Source organism: Zootoca vivipara, chromosome 2 (genome assembly GCF_965207765.1).
Source record: "Zootoca vivipara chromosome 2, rZooViv2.hap1.1, whole genome shotgun sequence".
In the NCBI taxonomy this organism is placed as follows: Eukaryota; Metazoa; Chordata; class Lepidosauria; order Squamata; family Lacertidae; genus Zootoca; species Zootoca vivipara.
This window is the reverse complement of record NC_142584.1, coordinates 1,860,032-1,878,185: the sequence shown is the minus strand read 5'-3', so window position 1 is coordinate 1,878,185 and position 18,154 is coordinate 1,860,032. Positions and strand designations below refer to the sequence as shown.

Below are 18,154 nucleotides of genomic sequence, written 5' to 3'. Positions count from 1 at the left end.
AAAGCATAATTCTGTCTGCATGGTACTTAGAAGCCCACAAGTGTGCATGTTAATATCGCTGGCTGTGTGCTTCTGGGCAGAGAAGGTACTGTGAGCATGTACACATACATGCATAAACACACTCAAACATGGATGGCAAAGGGCACGACATTAGAAGGTAGTTTCAAAAATGCTCTGTTTGGTTTAGTCAAGGAAGAGAGATGAAGCTGTTTAATTCTTACAACCCATCTTGCATAGTGGGCAGGTGAAAATATTACACAGGTACCGTGGATCAGAGACTAGTCCTGCTATAAAATGGAAAGGAGGTCAGTTGTTTTTGAGTCACTATAAAACGGGCATTGGGAGAAGGAGAAAAGGTGGCCAAGGCAATCACCTTTCCAGAAAAGGGCACCTGCTGGCTGGCTCTCAGAGGTAGGACTTACAGGGACCCCAAGCACCTGGCCTCTGGCAAGCCCCACCCACCTGGGGGTAATCAGACAGTCTCTGGTTGGGCATAACATCAACGTTCAGCAAAGCCAGGCATGGGGAAGGCACGGGCAAAGGTCTCAACACGTTGCCTAAGGTCGGACAGGTGCTGCTTCGTCTCTGGGTCAGCCAGCAAGAAGGTTTTGAATTCCTGGAGCTTGGCTGTGGGAAAAGAAGGAGAAGAGCAGGAATATAAGTAAACCAGGGGTTGAAAAAACACAGGGAGACTGAGGCACAGAGGGAGGAGTTTCAGTTATTTAAGAATGTACAGTGGTACCTCAGGTTAAGTACTTAATTGGTTCTGGAAGTCTGTACTTAACCTGAAGCGTACTTAACCTGAAGAGAACTTTCCCATTGAAAGTAATGGAAAGTGGATTAATCCGTTCCAGGCGGGTCCGCGGAGTTCTTAAATTGAAAGTACTCAACCTGCAGCATACTTAACCCGAGGTATGACTGTACTCTTTACTCACACCTAAAACTGGGGTCAAGTCTGAGAATTCAGGAACCCCCATTTTACCACTTCAACCAACTTTCGGTTACATGGAGACACATGGCGGAAAAATCTTGCCTTGCTCAGCTTCTCTGTTAAAAGGCACAGAGCCAATAAAGCAGTTGGGGGGGGGGGAGCCTGACCTTCAGAGGATGTTCTCTTGGGTCTCAGCTGAATCAAGGAAATCCATCATTCAGAAACAGCAAATATAATTAGTGCTGTTTTTCTAGAAAAAGAGGTGGCCGGAGCTCACCATAAACTTCTCCCTTGTTCTCTTAGAATGGCAATGGCCCCCACCTGAGAGGTGCCAGATCTGAGCTCCTGTGAGCTCCAGCTGGAAAAAAAAGCCCTGAATATAATGAGTCTATCAAAGAGATCGCCTGGATGTCAAAAGAAGTCAAAATCTCGAATTAGTGATAGTCAACATGTACTAGTAATTGCAACAGGCAAACAACCCACCCCAATTCAACCTGCTAGCTTTTCCATAACACACCAACAACTTACAGGTTTTCTTTTTGACATCCAGCCCAATCTGGATTCCTTCATCCATGAACTCCACCACCTTCTGGAAATCGCCTTCTCGGAACTGTCGGGAGGTAAGTGCAGGTGCCCCTGTGAGGGATTGGAAGAGAACAGGTCTTCTCTTTGAAAGAATAAACACCCCAGACAGTGCTAAAGCTCATAAGCAGGAGAAGGACACACACATAGACCTGAAAAGGAGTTCAAAGACCTCAGTTCTCCTTACTCTCTTTCTTAATCATTTTGATGGATTGCCTACAAAAATATCACCAATACCTACCAATACCCTTTTCTGCCATTGGTATTCCAGGTGTGTGTTGGGGGAGGAAAGGGTTGGGGAGGGCACCGTGGGAGAGGGGGGTAGAACAGAAGAGTCATCATGGAATGTAGGGTCCTATTCCCAGTTCAGCCTTCCTTCCCCATTAGTATAAATAATCTGCACTAAAAGTGAGTGAGTGAATGAATGAATGAATGAATGAATGAAGTAATTTGGGCTAAGAAAACAAGAACCTGGAAATGAGATGATTTACTTACTCTGCTTAATTTATTATACTAATTAGAGGCAAAAATTTACACAAGATACTGGAACTGTCTCTCCTCACTCTAACTTCTGGGATACATTTAAGCCTATTTTTGCAGCCTTAAGAGCTAGAAAGTTGTTTTTTTACATGAATAAGATTCTCAGCTTGCTGAACTCTGGGCCCAGTACTGATTTCAGCACTTACATGATGTATCCATGGAATGTGAATAGTGCGCCTAGTCCCAAATTTTCATACCCGTCCCAATGTTTTTCTCCCTAGCAGTCCTGAGCAAAATAATTGGTATGTTTTAAAAAGAAGGAGTCTCAAAGCAGAGTTTAGTTTTTCTTGTGGCAGAATCTGGATTATTTCAGTGTAATTATATGCAGCTCTGAACATCAGAAGAAGAAGAAGAGTTTGGATTTGATTCCCGCTTTATCACTACCCGAAGGAGTCTCAAAGCGGCTAACAATCTCCTTTCCCCTCCTCCCCCACAACAGACACCTTGTGAGGTGGGTGGGGCTGAGAGACTTTCCAAAAGTGTGACTAGCCCAAGGTCACCCAGCAGCTGCATGTGGAGGAGCGGAGACGCGAACCCGGTTCCCCAGATTACAAGTCTACCGCTCTTAACCACTACACCACACTGGCTCTCATCAGAAACAGCCATGCACCTGACTTTTTTAGTTAAGTCATTGTTCTTACCAAGCCGCAAGCCACCAGGTGTCAATGCACTCTTGTCCCCAGGACAGGTGTTTTTGTTAGCTGTTATGGACACCAGCTCTAGCACCCGCTCAGCCCGGGCCCCGTCAATGCCTTTTGGTCTCAGGTCCACAAGTACCAGGTGGTTATCAGTGCCACCTAACCAGAGAGATAAAGATAGAAAGAGTATAACCTTCCTAACTCACATCCATTCTCAACATTCAAATAATAGGTACAGCTCATAACAATTAGAATTACCCTGCTGGGTTAAAGACCTTCATGGTTGCTTGCCGACAGAGCCTCTTTATTATGGCGGACATGTTGATGGAGACACCCACCATGAATTTATCTAATCATCCTAGTGACCTCCTTTTCCCACCCCACCCCCCAAAAAAACCTGTGACACTGAATTCATAGACTATGCTATGTATTTTTATTTATTTCTTTCATAAAATTGATATACTGCTTGGTTGTAGGAGAAGCAATACTGTGTTAAGAGCAGGGATGCTTAACCTGTGGCCCCTCCAGATGTTGTGAGATGCTGGCTGGGGCTGATGGGAGTGGGAGTCCAGCAATATCTGGAGGGCGAGAGGCAAGGCTTTAAACCTGCTCTAGAGGTTGATTCATGGAACTGAACACCAGCAGTTTCAAAAAAGTGTCCTATATTAGTAGAGGAGGGATTTGAACCAGCACTCCAGTCACTGATCAAAATGCATTTAAAACTTTTCCACACCCCTTCTTATTCCATCCATTCCAAATAGCATGCTTCTGCAAACAGCTACACTGCACCAAAATAAAGTCAAGACCCAGAGCTAAAGCACACAAGCAGAAGAGTCAAAAGGCACGGCTTTGGCTGGGATGTGCCATTTCAGACCACAGGTGGGGAAGCACATGTATGAATCCCACCCCATATTAAAAATTCCCTGTGCCTACCATTAAACTAGAATGTCAGAGATATGACTAAGCCTAGAATTCTTCTCCCCTACATACTAATTTCTGTATATGCTGGGAGCTTTTAATATGGGAGAATGCCATCTACCTGCAATCTGAAATGGTACAGCCCAGTAAAAGCTTCCCCCAAGCTTCTGGTTGTGTGCTTCTGCTCAGAAGCCAACGGATTGTCCTCACTATACCTGAAACCAGAGTGTATCCTCGCTGCAGTAATGCCTCTGCCATGGCCTTGGCGTTCTTCAGCACCTGCTGGCAATACTCCCGGAACATGGGTGAGCTGGCCTACAAGGGGAAAGGGATGCAAAGTGGGCCAGAATCAGCACTTCTCCTTTAAGCAGCACAACTCGCAGCATTTTGTCACTCCACAGGGAAGCAGGGGCAGCACTCTGTCAGCTTCATCCCAGCCCAGAGGGAACCTTTCTCAGTACAAGGGCCAGACACATTGCCTCACGGACAAACTTCCTTGGGCCACATGCCAAGATTGAGTGCCAGTAAAAGTGGGCAGAACCACAGGTTCCTACACACATCTTCCTTCATCCACACAAGCAAGAGGCATTATCACATTTCAAGGGCATCATCACCATTTATTTCTTGTACCCTGCCCATCTGACTGGGTTGCCCCAGCCACTATGAGTAGCTTCCCAAAAAATATAAAAGAACACACAATATATCAGACATTAAAAGCTTCCCAATACAGGGCTGCCCTCAAATTCCTGCGGAAGGTTGTTTAATTGTTTAGCACTTTGATATCTAACAGGAGGGCATTCCACAGGGCAGGCGCCATCACCAAGAAGGCCCTCTGCCTGGTTCCCTGTAACTTCACTTCTCACAGGGAGGGAACCACCAGAAGGCCCTCAGAGCTGGACCTCAGTGCCCGGGCAGAACGATGGGAGCAGAGATGCTCCTTCAGGTATACAGACATATTCCAGACAGGCAAAAGTGAACAAGGAGGGCTCAGGGCTGGTGAGGGTTGTGGAATGGGGAGAGGAGTGTTTGGACTGGGGGTGGGGGCATGGCCTGAGTGTCCCAAAGGTCAGGCAGAAGGGGTTTAGACACCCACATTTGGTTCCTGAGCCTGATATTCCCCCGCCCTGCTCTAGGGAACACTCTCCAACACTGACATTTAACTGGTCAAAAGGAGGGCAGTCAATTAGCTGACACAATATTGGCAAACTAATACTAGTTAGTTTACCAATACTAGTTATTAGAACTGTACCAGAAATAGCTACGCTCTTGGAAACGGGGGGGGGGGGGCTTTCTCATCAGTGGCAACCCAGCTGTGGAATCCCCTCTGCAAGGAAGTTCATCTGGTGCCTACATTGTTGTCTTTTAGGCACTAGGCTATGGCATTTTTATTCTCTCAAGCACTTCAAATGAAACCAAGAAGAAAATGATGTTATAAACAATGAGTTGCCCATTCCGCTTTCCAAATTGGTTCTGAAGTTGCAGTGAATTTGTAAAGTACAACTCTCTTTCAATTCCTTTTTTTGGGTAGCATTCTATTTATGTCATTGCGTAGCACTGTAAATACTTAGAGGGAACTACCCTCGGATAGGAAGGGCAGTATACCAAAACATGAAATAAAAAGAAATCAAAGCTAATCTTCTAAAAGATGCAGAAATCTAACCTCTCCTAGCAGAATTAAGAGAGCCAACCTACTGGACCATAGGGAGGACAGAAGCTTGCTAGGAGAGTAGCAGGACAGGGGGTGCCTACCCCTAAATGGGGAGTTTGTGCCCCAACTCCAGCAGGACAGGGGAGCAAAGGGCCCTTACTGCTCCTATGATGCAACATTTTTTTATTAAAAGGTAGCTCCTCTCAGAGGGACCCAGGTGGCGCTGTGGGTTAAAGCACTGAGCCTAGGGCTTGCTGATCAGAAGGTCAGCGGTTCAAATCCCTGTGACGGGGTGAGCTCCCATTGCTCGGTCCCAGCTCCTGCCAACCTAGCAGTTCAAAAGCACGTCAAAGTGCAAGTAGATAAATAGGTACCGCTACAGCGGGAAGGTAAACGGCGTTTCCGTGTGCTGCTCCGGTTCGCCAGAAGTGGCTTTGTCATGCTGGCCACATGACCTGGAAGCTGTACGCCGGCTCCCTCAGCCAATAATGCGAGATGAGCGTGCAACCCCAGAGTCGGTCACGACTGGACCTAATGGTCAGGGGTCCCTTTACCTTTACCTTTAGCTCCTCTCAGACATAAGAGAACTTGATGGAACAGCATATATCAGGCTCACTGGTTCAAGAGCTGAAATTTCAGAATCATGGAAAGAAGGCTTGAGGTCCAGGGCAGGATAAACACAGGACTTGCTCCAGACCACCAAGGCAAACAGGCAGGACAAGAGAAACAAGAACTGAACACACAACAAACGCCAAAGCCTGAAGCAAGGCGGGTTTCAAAAGGAGACAGAAGAGCTTACTATGGGGTACAGACCAGCTGCACTGAGCAATGCACTTGATTAGCCCAATCAGCAGCTTTCTTTTGCAGGGGCTGCTGGGAAACCAAGAGTCAATGTTGCTCATTTCAGGCCACTGAGGGAGTCAAAGTTAACGTCGAAAATCCTGTCAAAAAGGGTATGCAGGGCTCTTATTTCCCTTTCCCACCTGTTTCAGTGCCACAGCGACAGCTGCAATGGCATGGTTATGGGGCCCTCCCTGCAAAGAAGGGAAGACAGCAAAGTTGATCTTCTCTTCCAGATTGTAGGGAATCTCCTTGCCAGTCTTCTTGTCTATGGAACGGGCACCTTTGCGGTAGAAGATCAATCCAGACCTGCATGATGTGAGAAGAGTGTGGAAGTGTGAACATTAAAGTACATCTCTCACTAGGGCTCCTCATATACAGGTCCCAAGCGTACAAGGCTTTTGGGTTAGGGTTAGGGTTAGGGCAATGCTCACTGAAGCTTCAGAAACCAGAGAGGAAGCTGAATAGGGTTTCCAATATCTGGAGACAGTCCTTGCCTTTCCCATAACCAGCAAAACTAAAAATGATGCGAAGAATTCAATTTATAATCCCCAACACCTTTTGCCAAAAGTCCTAACTCCAGTATTTTTGACCTCTCGCTCAGAGAGCACTTTGCCCTCTAATTACCCTCAGCACAAGACTGCAGGTGAAGTGAGAGAGATTTCACAATTGGGCCAGGTTAACCACGTTCACAGTTCCCAAGCATTATTAAGGCAACACAGAGGGTCTTCACAACCCCCAAAGAGATGACAAATGAGTTCACAAAGACCAGGGATGGGGGAACCTGTGGCCCTCTGGATGTTGTTGAGCTGAAACTCCCAACATCCCTGCTCATTGGCTTTGCTGGCTGGAGCTGATGGGAGTCCACCCGGAGGGCATTAGGTTCCCACCCCCAGATGAAGAGGACTGGTGCTTCCCCACCCCACACTCCTTCCTTGCCATGCTCACCTCGCTCCACGCAGTGTCTTGTGAGTTGTGCTAGTGACCAGGTCAGCATAATCAAAGGGAGAAGGGATGACTTTGGCTGCCACCAGACCACTGATATGGGCCATGTCGGCCAGCATGTAGGCCTTCACCTCTTCACACACCTGACGGAGAAGAACAGGTCAGTCTCCTGCTCACACGATCCTTGCCACATGCCTCGCAAGCAAAAGGAACAAGCACCCTGGCACTCTAGCCCCAAGCCAACTGAAGGTCTAGCTACTTGCAGATCCAAAACCATTAGAAGCAAACAGGTTTCAGCTGAGCCCTAACACTCACGTTTCCACTGAATTTTACTGTGGGGTAGGGAGAATAAACATCCATTCATTCATTCCATTCATTCATTCATGCTGCTTTTACACACACACACACACACACACCCAAAAAACCATGCTCCAAGTGGCTTGCAACAAAGAAACAGGGATGTATTTCAAGCCCCTACAACTGCCCGCCCTCCCGCTGCACCCAGGGGCTACCTTCTTGATGCGGGCGTAGTCAATAAGGCGGGCGTAGGCACTGGTCCCAGCAATGATGAGACGCGGGCGGAAGAGTCGGGCCGTTACTTCTAACTGATCATAATCAATCAATCCTGTTGTTGGCTGCAGGGGGGGGGGAGGGAAGTGATGGGTTAACGTATGGGGATTAAGCCAATATTTCTCCCTTCACCCATAAATGCACACACGGGATAAAAACCTTCCATAGAGCAGGGGTTGGCAATGGGCTGCCTTCACACCAAATCCAGCCCCCATATGAAGACGAGTTATCTTACGACTCAACTGCCCCCTTGCCTAGTGTCTTGTTAAGATGCTCGTAGACAGAGAAGCCACAGACAGTCTGATGTCCTGCCTTTCTAAGACCGAGATGGTTGCAGGAACTCCTAGGCTATAAAACCCCAGAAAGGGAATCTTTTAGCTAAAAGACGAGGATGCCCAGCAGGCTGCCTTCTCTGGTTCAGACCAGCTGATATTTAAGATATTTTGAGGAGTCCATGCCCAGCAACATGGATGCAGCCCTTCTTCACCAGAGGGCTCACCCTCTGGAATAACCTCCCTCGGGTATCTTGCGAGGCAGATATGCAATATGAAATCTTTCTACTGTAATGTGATGCTTCATGGGAAGAGACTCATAAATGAAGTAAAATAAATAATATGTATCGGTTAAATTATCATCAAATCAATTCAAAATTTAAGATACAGTAGATAAGAAATTGAGATTTGCATAAAAACCATCACAATTTGATAAAATACTACGATCCAGAGCTAAAATATTTAATTTATTTTTATTCTTATTACCTAGTGCTTGACTGTAACACAGCATGCACTGATGATATGATTAAACAGAAAAGCTTTTTTTAAAAAAGGCTCTTTAAGACTTACGTTTACCCAAGCTTACCCTGGACTTAGTTTTGAATTCTGCATGCTGCTACATTTTAATTGTGATAATTTTCAAAATAAATAAATCAGAACAAAGATCTTTTTTTTTTTGCCACCATTTAGCCTCTTGGAGACCAGTTTTATTGGCTGCCAATACTGACTGAGAATCAGTCTGCCATCCCCCCTCCTTTCCAGAACAAGGCAGCATTGTTGCCAGCACTTTTTCTCAACCTCAGGCATCTTTGTGTAGCTGGCAGAGGGAAGCCAAGTGGTCAAGCACACAGAGAACTGACACTTCTTGGGGAGTAGAAAAGAGGATAGGATTCTCTACATTGCCTTGGGGGAAAACAGCAACTACACTTCAGAGCCACTCAGGAAAAGTGGATGTGAGTGAACTGTGAAATTATCTCCTTCACCCGTAATCTTGTGCAAGGGATAATCAGTGGGCAAAGTGCACTCAAGAAGTGAGAGGTTAAAGATAAAGGAGGCTGAAGGAATTGGCACAGAGGCATCTTGCCAGTATCAAAACAACAGCTGCCCAAGAAATCCAAATCCATACATGCTTCGCAAATTGAGCACATCTGCCAAATTTCAACTCTTTTATTTACATGATTTAATCTGCATTCTTTAGCACTGTGCATAATGTATTCTAATTTGGATAGTTATGAAGAGGAACAAAAACGACCTCACCCCCACCCCAAACTATTGGAAATTCTGGCTTCTAAGATTCCTGAAAGGATTACTTCCAAGCATTATTATCTATATGGGGCTAAAAGAGCTTGGCCCTTGTTTGCAAAAAAAAAAAAAAACCTAGCTAGGGGAGGAGGCTATAAGGGCACCTAGAGGTTGATGATGATGACGATGATGATGATCACCATCATCATCCATCCCAGGACAGGTTACAGCAGTAGAAAATGTATCATTAAAAGAGGCTCAACAGCCCCCCCCCCCAAATTTGGACTGCCAGGCCATTTCATCCAAGCCATGCCCACCTTCCCCATACCTGACATCATAAATGCCATCAGATGTGGGGCAGGTAAGGACATGACTGAGCAGAAAGAGATTTTGCAGGAACAGTCAATCAGCTGGACTGCAAAGCCCTGTGTACCACCACAAATGCCCAACAACCAGCTGTATTTATACATCACCCAGGACTGGACTGCAATGGCTGCTTCACCCGGCAGTATATTGCGGGTGAAACTGCCAATGCTGAGTCCCTCTGCCACCAGTGCTCAGCACACAAGGGATAAAGAAGCTGCTGCCGGCCACTGGCAGCAGAGGGACTCAGGAGCAGCAGCGGTTTCAGGTGCAATATACTGCTGGGTGAAGCAGCCATTGCACTCTGGCCCTCATACTGTTGAGGGGCCAATGTAGCTTGTTCCTCCCTTGGCTGCCTGCTTGGGCAGGTGGCTCCTTTAAACTTCTCTGTTCTGGGGTTGCCTGGCTGCCCGTCCCTCAGCGGGGAAGTGTAACGGAGCCCTCAACCCGCCTCTGGCTTGCGCAAGCTGGAGGCAGGGTGGGGGCTCCGTTACACTTGAGGGAGCCTTGAGAACAGAACCCATCAGGCTCCCTCCGTTTTCAAGTGAGTGGGGGGTAGCTCACCTGTCCCTAGGTAGCTCACCTGCCCCTCACCCTCGCTCGCCCCCACTAACCTGAAGATGGAGGGAGCCCTGAGGAGCCAGCCAGAGGCGGGGTGGTGGCTCCTTTAAACTTCTCTGTTCAGGGGCACATGGCTGCCTGCCCCTCAATGGAGACATTGAGCTTGCTCAGCTGGGGGCAGGAGCCTTCCTGCCCCCCCCCCCCACCTGAGCAGTGCAAACAAGCTGCATCGTCCCAGCCCACAAAGCCCTTGGGTGAAAGTGCCACAGCTCCGGCAGTGAGAGCAAATAAATAATAATAATAATAATAATAATCAGCCTCAGCTTCCCAACACTAAAATCAATTAGATTGGCAAGTACTACAGGCAAGGTCTACTTGGTGGTGGCCCTATATTTGTGTAAATCCCTCCCACAGCTACTTTTCAGCTGGAAGGTTAAGCTAAATTTTGATTACTTAACCACTCATACCATGACTGGTTGTAAAACTGTTTCTTCTAAAATGCTTTAAAATGGTTTTTATGAGCACTGTGATTGTCTGTGAAATCCTGCTAAACTGCTGTTTTAACGATTGAATTTTATTGGAACAAGAAGTTTCAGTTTTATGTTTCGTTTATGAATATAACCTGCTTTGGGAGTATTTTGGAATAAGGAAGGACGGGACATAGTTCTGTTCACTCACATTCAGTTTGTAGGGCATGGATTCGAAGAAGATGGATGTGGCCGAGATTCGTTTGATGTCGGACATATACCCATGCGTTAGGCTGCAAGAATAGGGAAGACATACTGTCAGGAGATAATCTCAGCCCCAGTCATAGCAGTCATAACTCTGACCTTGGGACTGAATAAGAACCTTCCCACCCAAATGGATCCACAGATTAAATAGTTATTCATCCTCAAGTAGGACAGTCATTTCCAAGGGGGATTTTCTATGTGGCAGAGTAGGATCTAGTAACTACATAAGACACAGTATGTCCCCGAAAAATATGAGTTCAAAATCTCCACAAACCAGAGGGAGAAAGGAACCAGAACCTTCTACAGACACAAGGCTGAAAAACCAATTGCTATATTAAACTGACTAAGGGCCAGCAAGTTTCCCTTTGTAAGGGGAGCATTATCCTGTGGAGGATGTTATCACCAGTGTGAAGAAAAACCACAATGCCCTGAACCCCACACCAAGACCCACTGTGTCACCATTGCAGTCCTGCTCCTTCTACCTCCCATCCCAGTTCCTTCAATTACATCTTCCTCACTTGGGCCTTTATTAGCCATGCCAGTTCCTAGTTCCACACCCCAGTTCAAACGTACTGGCCTCCATCAGGCAAGTCCAGGCCCATGAGCCGCTCATGGGGCTGCAGCAAAGCCGTGTAGGCAGCAAAGTTGGCAGGAGATCCAGAGTAGGGTTGGACATTCACTCCCCAGCACTCGGGATCCAGGTCAAAAGCCTCCAGGGCTCGGCGTTCACACAGCAACTCAATGCGGTCAACCACCTCAGCGCCGCCATAATACCTGTGTCAGGATGCAAAGGGGAAAGCAGAATTAAAACATCAACAGCCAACACATCTGTCGTCCTAGTGCCACCATAATATCTGAACCAGAGAAGAAGACATCTCCACAACTCGAGCCCCAGTAATATCTACTTGATAAGTTTTTAACATCTTTGTATCATTTTTATCCAATGCAAGAGTCTGCAGGCCATCCAACCTGGTCAGTCTCTGCTCATCCACTTTCAGGACCCTCTATCCCAACCCATTACTGATTTATTTTACCCAGACTATTAAACAATTGCATTACCTCTTGCCAGGGTAGCCCTCTGAATACTTGTTGTTGAGGCAGGACCCAAGAGCCTCGAGTGCAGCTCGGCTGCAGAAATTCTGGAATTTGGGAGAAAGAGTTTCAAAAGGTAAGAGCTTCCCATACTCCTTGATGGCAGCCTCAACAGATATATGGAATATGTTAAAATAGTATGATTTTTGTAAAGTTGTATTGGTATTTTTTCACCCCTTTTTTCTTTCTTTTTAGTTTATTTCCTATGTCTATATTCCTTCTGTGAAGTATAAGATACACTAGACATCAATATTATTTATATATACTGTTTATCAAAGTGTGATTTGGCATTTCTCTCCTATTGTATTTTTTTTGTTTTCTAAAATATGTGCAAAATTAATAAAGGGTATTTGAAAAGAAAAGAAAAGATGGAGGGGTAAAGACAGAAAGGGGGAAAGGGAATCGCACACAAGCAATAGAGAGAGAGCTAGAAACATTCCACCCCTCTTACGCCATGTTCCTCAGACTGTATGATTCTCTTTCCAGGTGAATAAAAATGGAGCAACTTTTTCACCTTGCATAAAGATAACTACGACCCAGACAAGGTAATGAGTCTTGCTCTGCAATAGTCTATCCAGGCTTATGATTTTGAAAAGAGAAATGGGAATTGCATCCAAAGGGGGGAGGCCAAATAGATGAGAGAGTGATCCAGGCTGAGACCACAGTGAGGTGCAACTTTGCGGCCAAGTAGCAGCTGGGGGGCTCCTGCCAACCTAGCAGTTCGAAAGCACGTCAAAATGCAAGTAGATAAATAGGAACCGCTACAGCGGGAAGGTAAACGGCGTTTCCATGTGCTGCTCTGGTTCGCCAGAAGCGGCTTTGTCATGCTGGCCACATGACCTGGAAGCTATACGCCGGCTCCCTCGGCCAATAATGCGAGATGAGCGCGCAACCCCAGAGTCGGTCACGACTGGACCTAATGGTCAGGGGTCCCCTTTACCTTTACCTTTAGCAGCTGGGGTGTGTGATTATCAGAACAGTGGGTAGGAAGACATGCAGAGAAATGTCAGGCATCTCCTGCTGCCCATACACCAGTATTTGGATTCAAAAATGAAAAACTCAGACAAGTTCTATGTCAAATTAGAATCCCTCTTCCTTTCATTAGCATACACTATTTTATCACTCCAGTCATTTCTAAAGCTGGTAGGGCATTAGCCAAAGTGAGGCACTGGGCAGGGGGCAGCAACAGCCTCTCTGGCCATTCCATCTGATCTCTCCTGGTACTGTATACTCCCCTGTGTTCGAGGACAGAGCTGTGCGCACTACACTGCCAGCCCTGTGCTCCTGGAATTAGCCTGATGCCTAAAGTTGTGGTGGAGAAGGCTGTACCATTGCCAGCACTGAAGTAAGATTGAGCTGCCAGTCAATCAGCTTTTGCATGTAGAATAGGGGTGGGAAGCCTCTTGCCCTTTGCTTCTGGGAGCAAAATGTCTTGGGCCAGCTATTAATGTCATATATACAAGACCATACCTGTGAGTTGGATCCAGATTTAGTCATGCATAGAGCAGAGCCAATGAAATGAATGGGAGTCAAGTCCCAGTGATGTCAGTGAGTCTAGCAAAATAAACCTAATCTGGATCCAACCCCTATGCATTCTGCATTCATTATCTCAGATTAACTACCTTTCCTTTGTATTCATAATAACCCATACATCCAGGAAAAGATTATAAAAGCAGAGGGGTTGGGGGGGGGAGAAAATCCAAAAGCTTTTTTTTTTCCTTTGGACACTTAGGTAGAAAGCTTTTCCAGCCCTGTTAAAAAGACCTCATTCTTGAAACCTAAGATTCTGAAATATTTTACAGCCCCCTGACTTTAAACATTTTGCATTTAAACTGTGCATTACAGGTGTTCTATTATTTATTTCTCAAATTATTAAGGCACTTTAAAACTAATGAGCTCAAAAGCAGCCAACACCAAAACTTAGTCAAACACAATAAAAAAAGGCTATAAGACATCATTCATTAAATAGCAACTAAATTATAAAGGAAGAATTAAAACCAAAACCCAGTTTAAAAACACAGCAGCTAGTCCTCATGACCTATTTATTTCTCAAATTGCATACTTCAAATGAGGTTAAAGGAAGCCTCTCCTCCTGCAATTTACTAAGAAAGAACGCTCAATCACATCCCTTGGAAAAGGCCATAGCTGTAGTCAAGCATTCAGTCTGAAGACACAAGGGCCCAAAGTGGCTTAGGGGCTGGGGCTGAATACACTCTCACGGCACTCTCAAGTGGGTAAGAGAGCTGCTGGATCAGACCCAAGGCCTGTATGACCAAGAGAGATCTCTTACCAGGAAGGAGACAGCACTCGCCATCCAAAGGATAACACCCTTTTGTGCTGCCCTCCAGGGCTAAGGAAGGAGGCACCCACCTCTGAGGCAATGAGCTCCAGACCCCGGCACTGGCGGTCCTTCTCTTGCTGCACCAGTGCCCACATCTCAGGGTCACTCTCTGCCAAGCTCTCCTGCCCAGTCCAGCCTGGTGTCTCCTTGGCTGATGCAGCAGCTGCTTTGCTGTGTTGGGCCCGCAAACTCCCCGCAGCCTGGCAGCATCTCCGCAAGGGCTGGCAAACAGGAAGGGAGGGAGGAAGGAAGAAAGGGTTATATAAGCCTGGCCATCCGAAAGTATTTTGAGGACTCAAGCAGCGTTCTCTCCACACATTAGAATGACCAAGGGGCACAATCCATCTTGGAAGTTCGGCTGTGCATGTTGCAATCCAGGCACCTGCTCTACCGGAGCAAAGAATACATCAAACCTGTTGGATTTCTAGGAGACCCTGACTGCGTATCCCATGAGACCTGCTTGACACCAGTAGTACGAGGCTTTTTCTTATGAAAGGTTGCAATTAAATCAGGTCTATAGCCAATAGGTGGCATGTTGCAAAATTGTGTAGATTTCTCTCCCCACCTCCCATCGCGGGTGTGTGCGCGTTCCACCCAAGCTCTCTTTCTCTCCCTGTGTATCATCCCACATGCAGAAAGGCTGCCTGTGCAATATAAGCCTCCTCATTCTAGAGGTAAACAGCCATCTTGGACTTGGGCTTAAGTCCCACCATAAGCAGCACAGTGAGAGTTTACTGCCATTCACCTGCTTCCCTACCATTCAAAAAACAAACCAATAGACGTTCACAAAAAGAACCACGAGACTTGGAGCATCTGATGGTCCCTTGACTGCAAAAAGCTCACTGCAACAATATTTCATATCCAGACATGCAGTCATGTTAGCCTTCCTGAACCTGTGGCCCACCAGGTGTTGCTAGGACTCCAACTCCCATCAGTATGGCTTGTAGTCCAACCGTATCTGGAGAGCGACACATTCTCTCTGCCCCTGCTACATGCCTTCCACACTGGCTCTGGTTAATGGGAGCTGTAGTTCCAAAACATCTGGAGGGCACTAGGTTCAGGAAGGCTGACACAGAGAATAATGCCTGAGCAGGGCTACGGACACCAGCCGAAAATCACCAAGCAAGCTCTGTGACTGAGCAGGGATTTCACATCCCAGCCCAGCAGCAAGACTCCATCCAGTATGCCATGCTAGATCTTGGAGCTGCCAATTGGGGCTTCCTCACCCACCCTTCCCTAGCAGTTATGTCCATTTCAGAACTAGGTTATTATCATGCAAACCAGATGGGTGCTGAGGAATTTATATTACAGCCTTCTGTAATCTAAGGCAGCTGTTGAGCCCAGTGGGAGATTATGAAGTTTGGGGGGGGGGGGGGTGGCAGGGAGATAAATCATCCAACCAACATATATAAAAAAGAGGTCTAGCAAATAGTTGAAGTTTATCAGCTTCTTTCCACGTTGCCCCAATGGACCTACAGAATAGCATTTGCTTGCATTAACATGTAGAATTTGGGGGGAAGGAATAATTTATTGCCACGTCCGTCACTGAAAAAGCAACACAGTAAGAATTCTCGAAAGAAAACGCTGGAGTGGTGAGGTGGCAGGGAGGCAGGAGGAGTTGCTTCAAGGGCTCCTGAAACAGAGCTGGCTTTGTTATGGTGTTACGTTGCAGATGGGCAAGTGAGCTTCATTTGTGCAGAACAGCAGACACAACAACTTCTGCTGCTGCTAAATGCTGAGTTGGCAAGTCCAGCTCGGGGGGGGGGGGGTTGCATGTGCACACGCACAGTTTGCTTTTTCTTTCCTACTTCTTTCCCACATGTTTCAAAGAAAGAGAACACAAATGCCAGCCAACAGCATTTAAAAGGAGGCAGCTTTTCTTTTTAATAAAAAAAGCCTGCACTTTGAAAAAACATCTTAAACTCATAATCACCTCTGTGGATGATGTAACAAGCTCATCTAGGTTGCATCAGCAAGGAGGGAGAACTCAATATATCTTGGCCTATGAATGAAACACTGCCTGCATCATTTTAAAAACAGCATTGTTTTCTAAACAAAAACAAATTGCAGGTTTTTTTCTCTCTCTCTCTCTTGTAAAGCACAGGCACAAACTTGTTTCTGACTGCTGGATAGAAGGGTTACAAAATCTTTACAGTTCGCTGGCTGTAGAAACTCTTTCCTTTTAATTTTGAGTTGTAATCATGTTACCCCATGCAGATATCTTTAGCCTGCAAATCAGGAAGCCGTTTTCAGGGGGTATGTCATTTTATTGACTGGGTTCAAGAGATCAAATAGCAGGGATAAACAAGAGTAGCTTGTGCCAGAGAGAAGCTTCTGCCAAAGAGACTTTGGTAAGGTGATAAAGCAGCTGCCAAAGTTCCTCTCACCCCACTTTCCCCCACTCCAAACTTGGGCCTCTTTCTGCCAATTTCCCTTCCTTTCCCTCGAAGCTGCAATGTCAGATAGGACAGTGAGAAAGGGAAAGAGATGCTACAAAAATTAGCCTATAAAAGTCAGCAAAGCATGACCGAGACTCTATTATCAGCTGAAACCTCTCCCAGCAGTCTTGGGAACGTCAAGATAACTCTTCGCCTCGCTCGGCGCCGCATCCAAGAGCCATTAAGCCAGAATTAAATAATTGAGCTGCAGAATGGCGCACAGATCGGTGCTGCTATCAGATCCCTGGCTTTGAACCCTCAGGCGGGTATATAAACTCCTTACCCAAGAAGCCTGGCTTTCCAAACTTGCACGACTTAACAGTCCCATTTGGGAGGGGGAGGGAGAGAGAGAAAGAAAGAGAATGCCATCAGTAAAGACAGGTCTTCACTCACTCGAGGAGCAAAAAAACTGCTTCTCCCAAACACTCTGGGGAAAGGCCTCTTGGCGCCCCGCATATGGGTGAGGGGGGAGGAAGGGGGCAGGATGGAGGTGTCGCTCAGATCAGCTCCACTTTACTAGTCAAGCCACGTACACTCGCCCAGGTGCTCAAAACATCCGAAGCCACTGATCTCCAAAGCACTTCTGTGAAGTTGCGCGTGGGACTAAAGAAACCCCCCCCCCCTTTGCATCTCTTCACTACACTCAACTTAGGAGATCCGAGCAGATCCAACCTCCTCCCCGCCCCCCTTTTCAAGAAAGACAGAACCTCCTGCCATTCGCATCCCACGCCTTACCTTAGCAAAGTGTCTAAAGGGAAAAGGCAGCATAGCAGCCTAAGGTGCAGAAAGTGCAAAAAAAACCACCCAAAACTGTTTTGCCAGTTGTTGCTCACGCTAAGTGAGTCTCCAAGATCTGAAATGAGGACCGTGGGCTGGAGAAAGGGAAACACGTGGTTCTCCCTCCGCCACTGCCAGTTACTACCGGGTTCAAAAGGTATCATGGGAAATGTAGTTCTCCCTTTCCCAATGCCTTCTCTCGCTTTTGTTTGAAGTCAGCCGAGCGTCGTTCCTGAATGAGCGGGTCGCCCTGCTGGCTGCGCGTAGTAGCTCGTACCGGTACTTGTCTTGCATTTAAACCCGTGGAACGGACAGAAGCTCCCGCTCTCCTCTCGCAACAAAAGGAAAAGTATACGCATAAGTAACGTGTCAGGGAAATTTGCAATTCTGTAAACAAGGGGGGTTGCTGCTGGGCTCAGTTTCAGAACTATATATTGCCTGTTAGCACCGCAACTGATTTTAATACGTACACAGTCTGCCTTGCCACATGTAGGATTATACAGCTGCTCGTCCACAGATATATAGTCCCTGTCATAGCTGCCAAGTTCTCCCCTTTTTTAAGGGAAATTTCTTTATGCTGAATAGGCTTCCTCTCGAGAAAAGGGAAAACTTGGCAGCTATGGTCCCTGTCCAAGCTTCCGTCGCTTTAAGAGTTAGAAATTCAATCGATACAAGTTCTGCCACTGCTGCATCGGCACGCAGGGAAAGGCTGCACCTGGTTAAAT

General features: G+C 46.6%; 1 protein-coding gene across 4 annotated transcripts; it reads right to left on the bottom strand.

Annotated features, from left to right (window-relative positions):
- Positions 1-195: 195 nt before the first annotated feature.
- On the bottom strand, positions 196-17,667 carry SHMT2 (serine hydroxymethyltransferase 2). 4 transcript variants are annotated; one of them, XM_035102159.3, is made up of 13 exons: positions 17,388-17,516; positions 16,148-16,216; positions 14,244-14,435; positions 11,841-11,920; positions 11,355-11,555; positions 10,729-10,810; positions 7,555-7,677; positions 7,046-7,185; positions 6,241-6,406; positions 3,825-3,924; positions 2,695-2,850; positions 1,460-1,567; positions 196-627 (listed from the first exon to the last, which is right to left on the bottom strand). In XM_035102159.3, exons 3-13 carry the CDS (start codon positions 14,307-14,309, stop codon positions 500-502), a joined length of 1,350 nt encoding a protein of 449 aa, XP_034958050.1. In that variant the 5' UTR covers positions 14,310-14,435; positions 16,148-16,216; positions 17,388-17,516; the 3' UTR covers positions 196-499. The 4 variants fall into 4 exon arrangements, with proteins under 4 accessions (XP_034958050.1, XP_088517315.1, XP_034958041.1 ...); XM_088661189.1 differs by lacking the exon at positions 17,388-17,516 and adding an exon at positions 16,936-16,961; XM_035102150.3 differs by lacking the exon at positions 16,148-16,216 and having other exon boundaries at positions 17,388-17,667.
- Positions 17,668-18,154: the final 487 nt, after the last annotated feature.

Coding starts and splice junctions, on each gene's coding strand:
- SHMT2 (XM_088661188.1), bottom strand. CDS start 16,980: ATGGGACTGTTAAGTCGTGCAAGTTTGGAAAGCCAGGCTTCTTGG. Junction 14,436..16,935: donor TGGAAAGCCAGGCTTCTTGG/GTAAGGAGTTTA, acceptor CCTGTTTGCCAG/CCCTTGCGGAGATGCTGCCA. Junction 6,407..7,045: donor AAGACACTGCGTGGAGCGAG/GTGAGCATGGCA, acceptor CACATCATGCAG/GTCTGGATTGATCTTCTACC.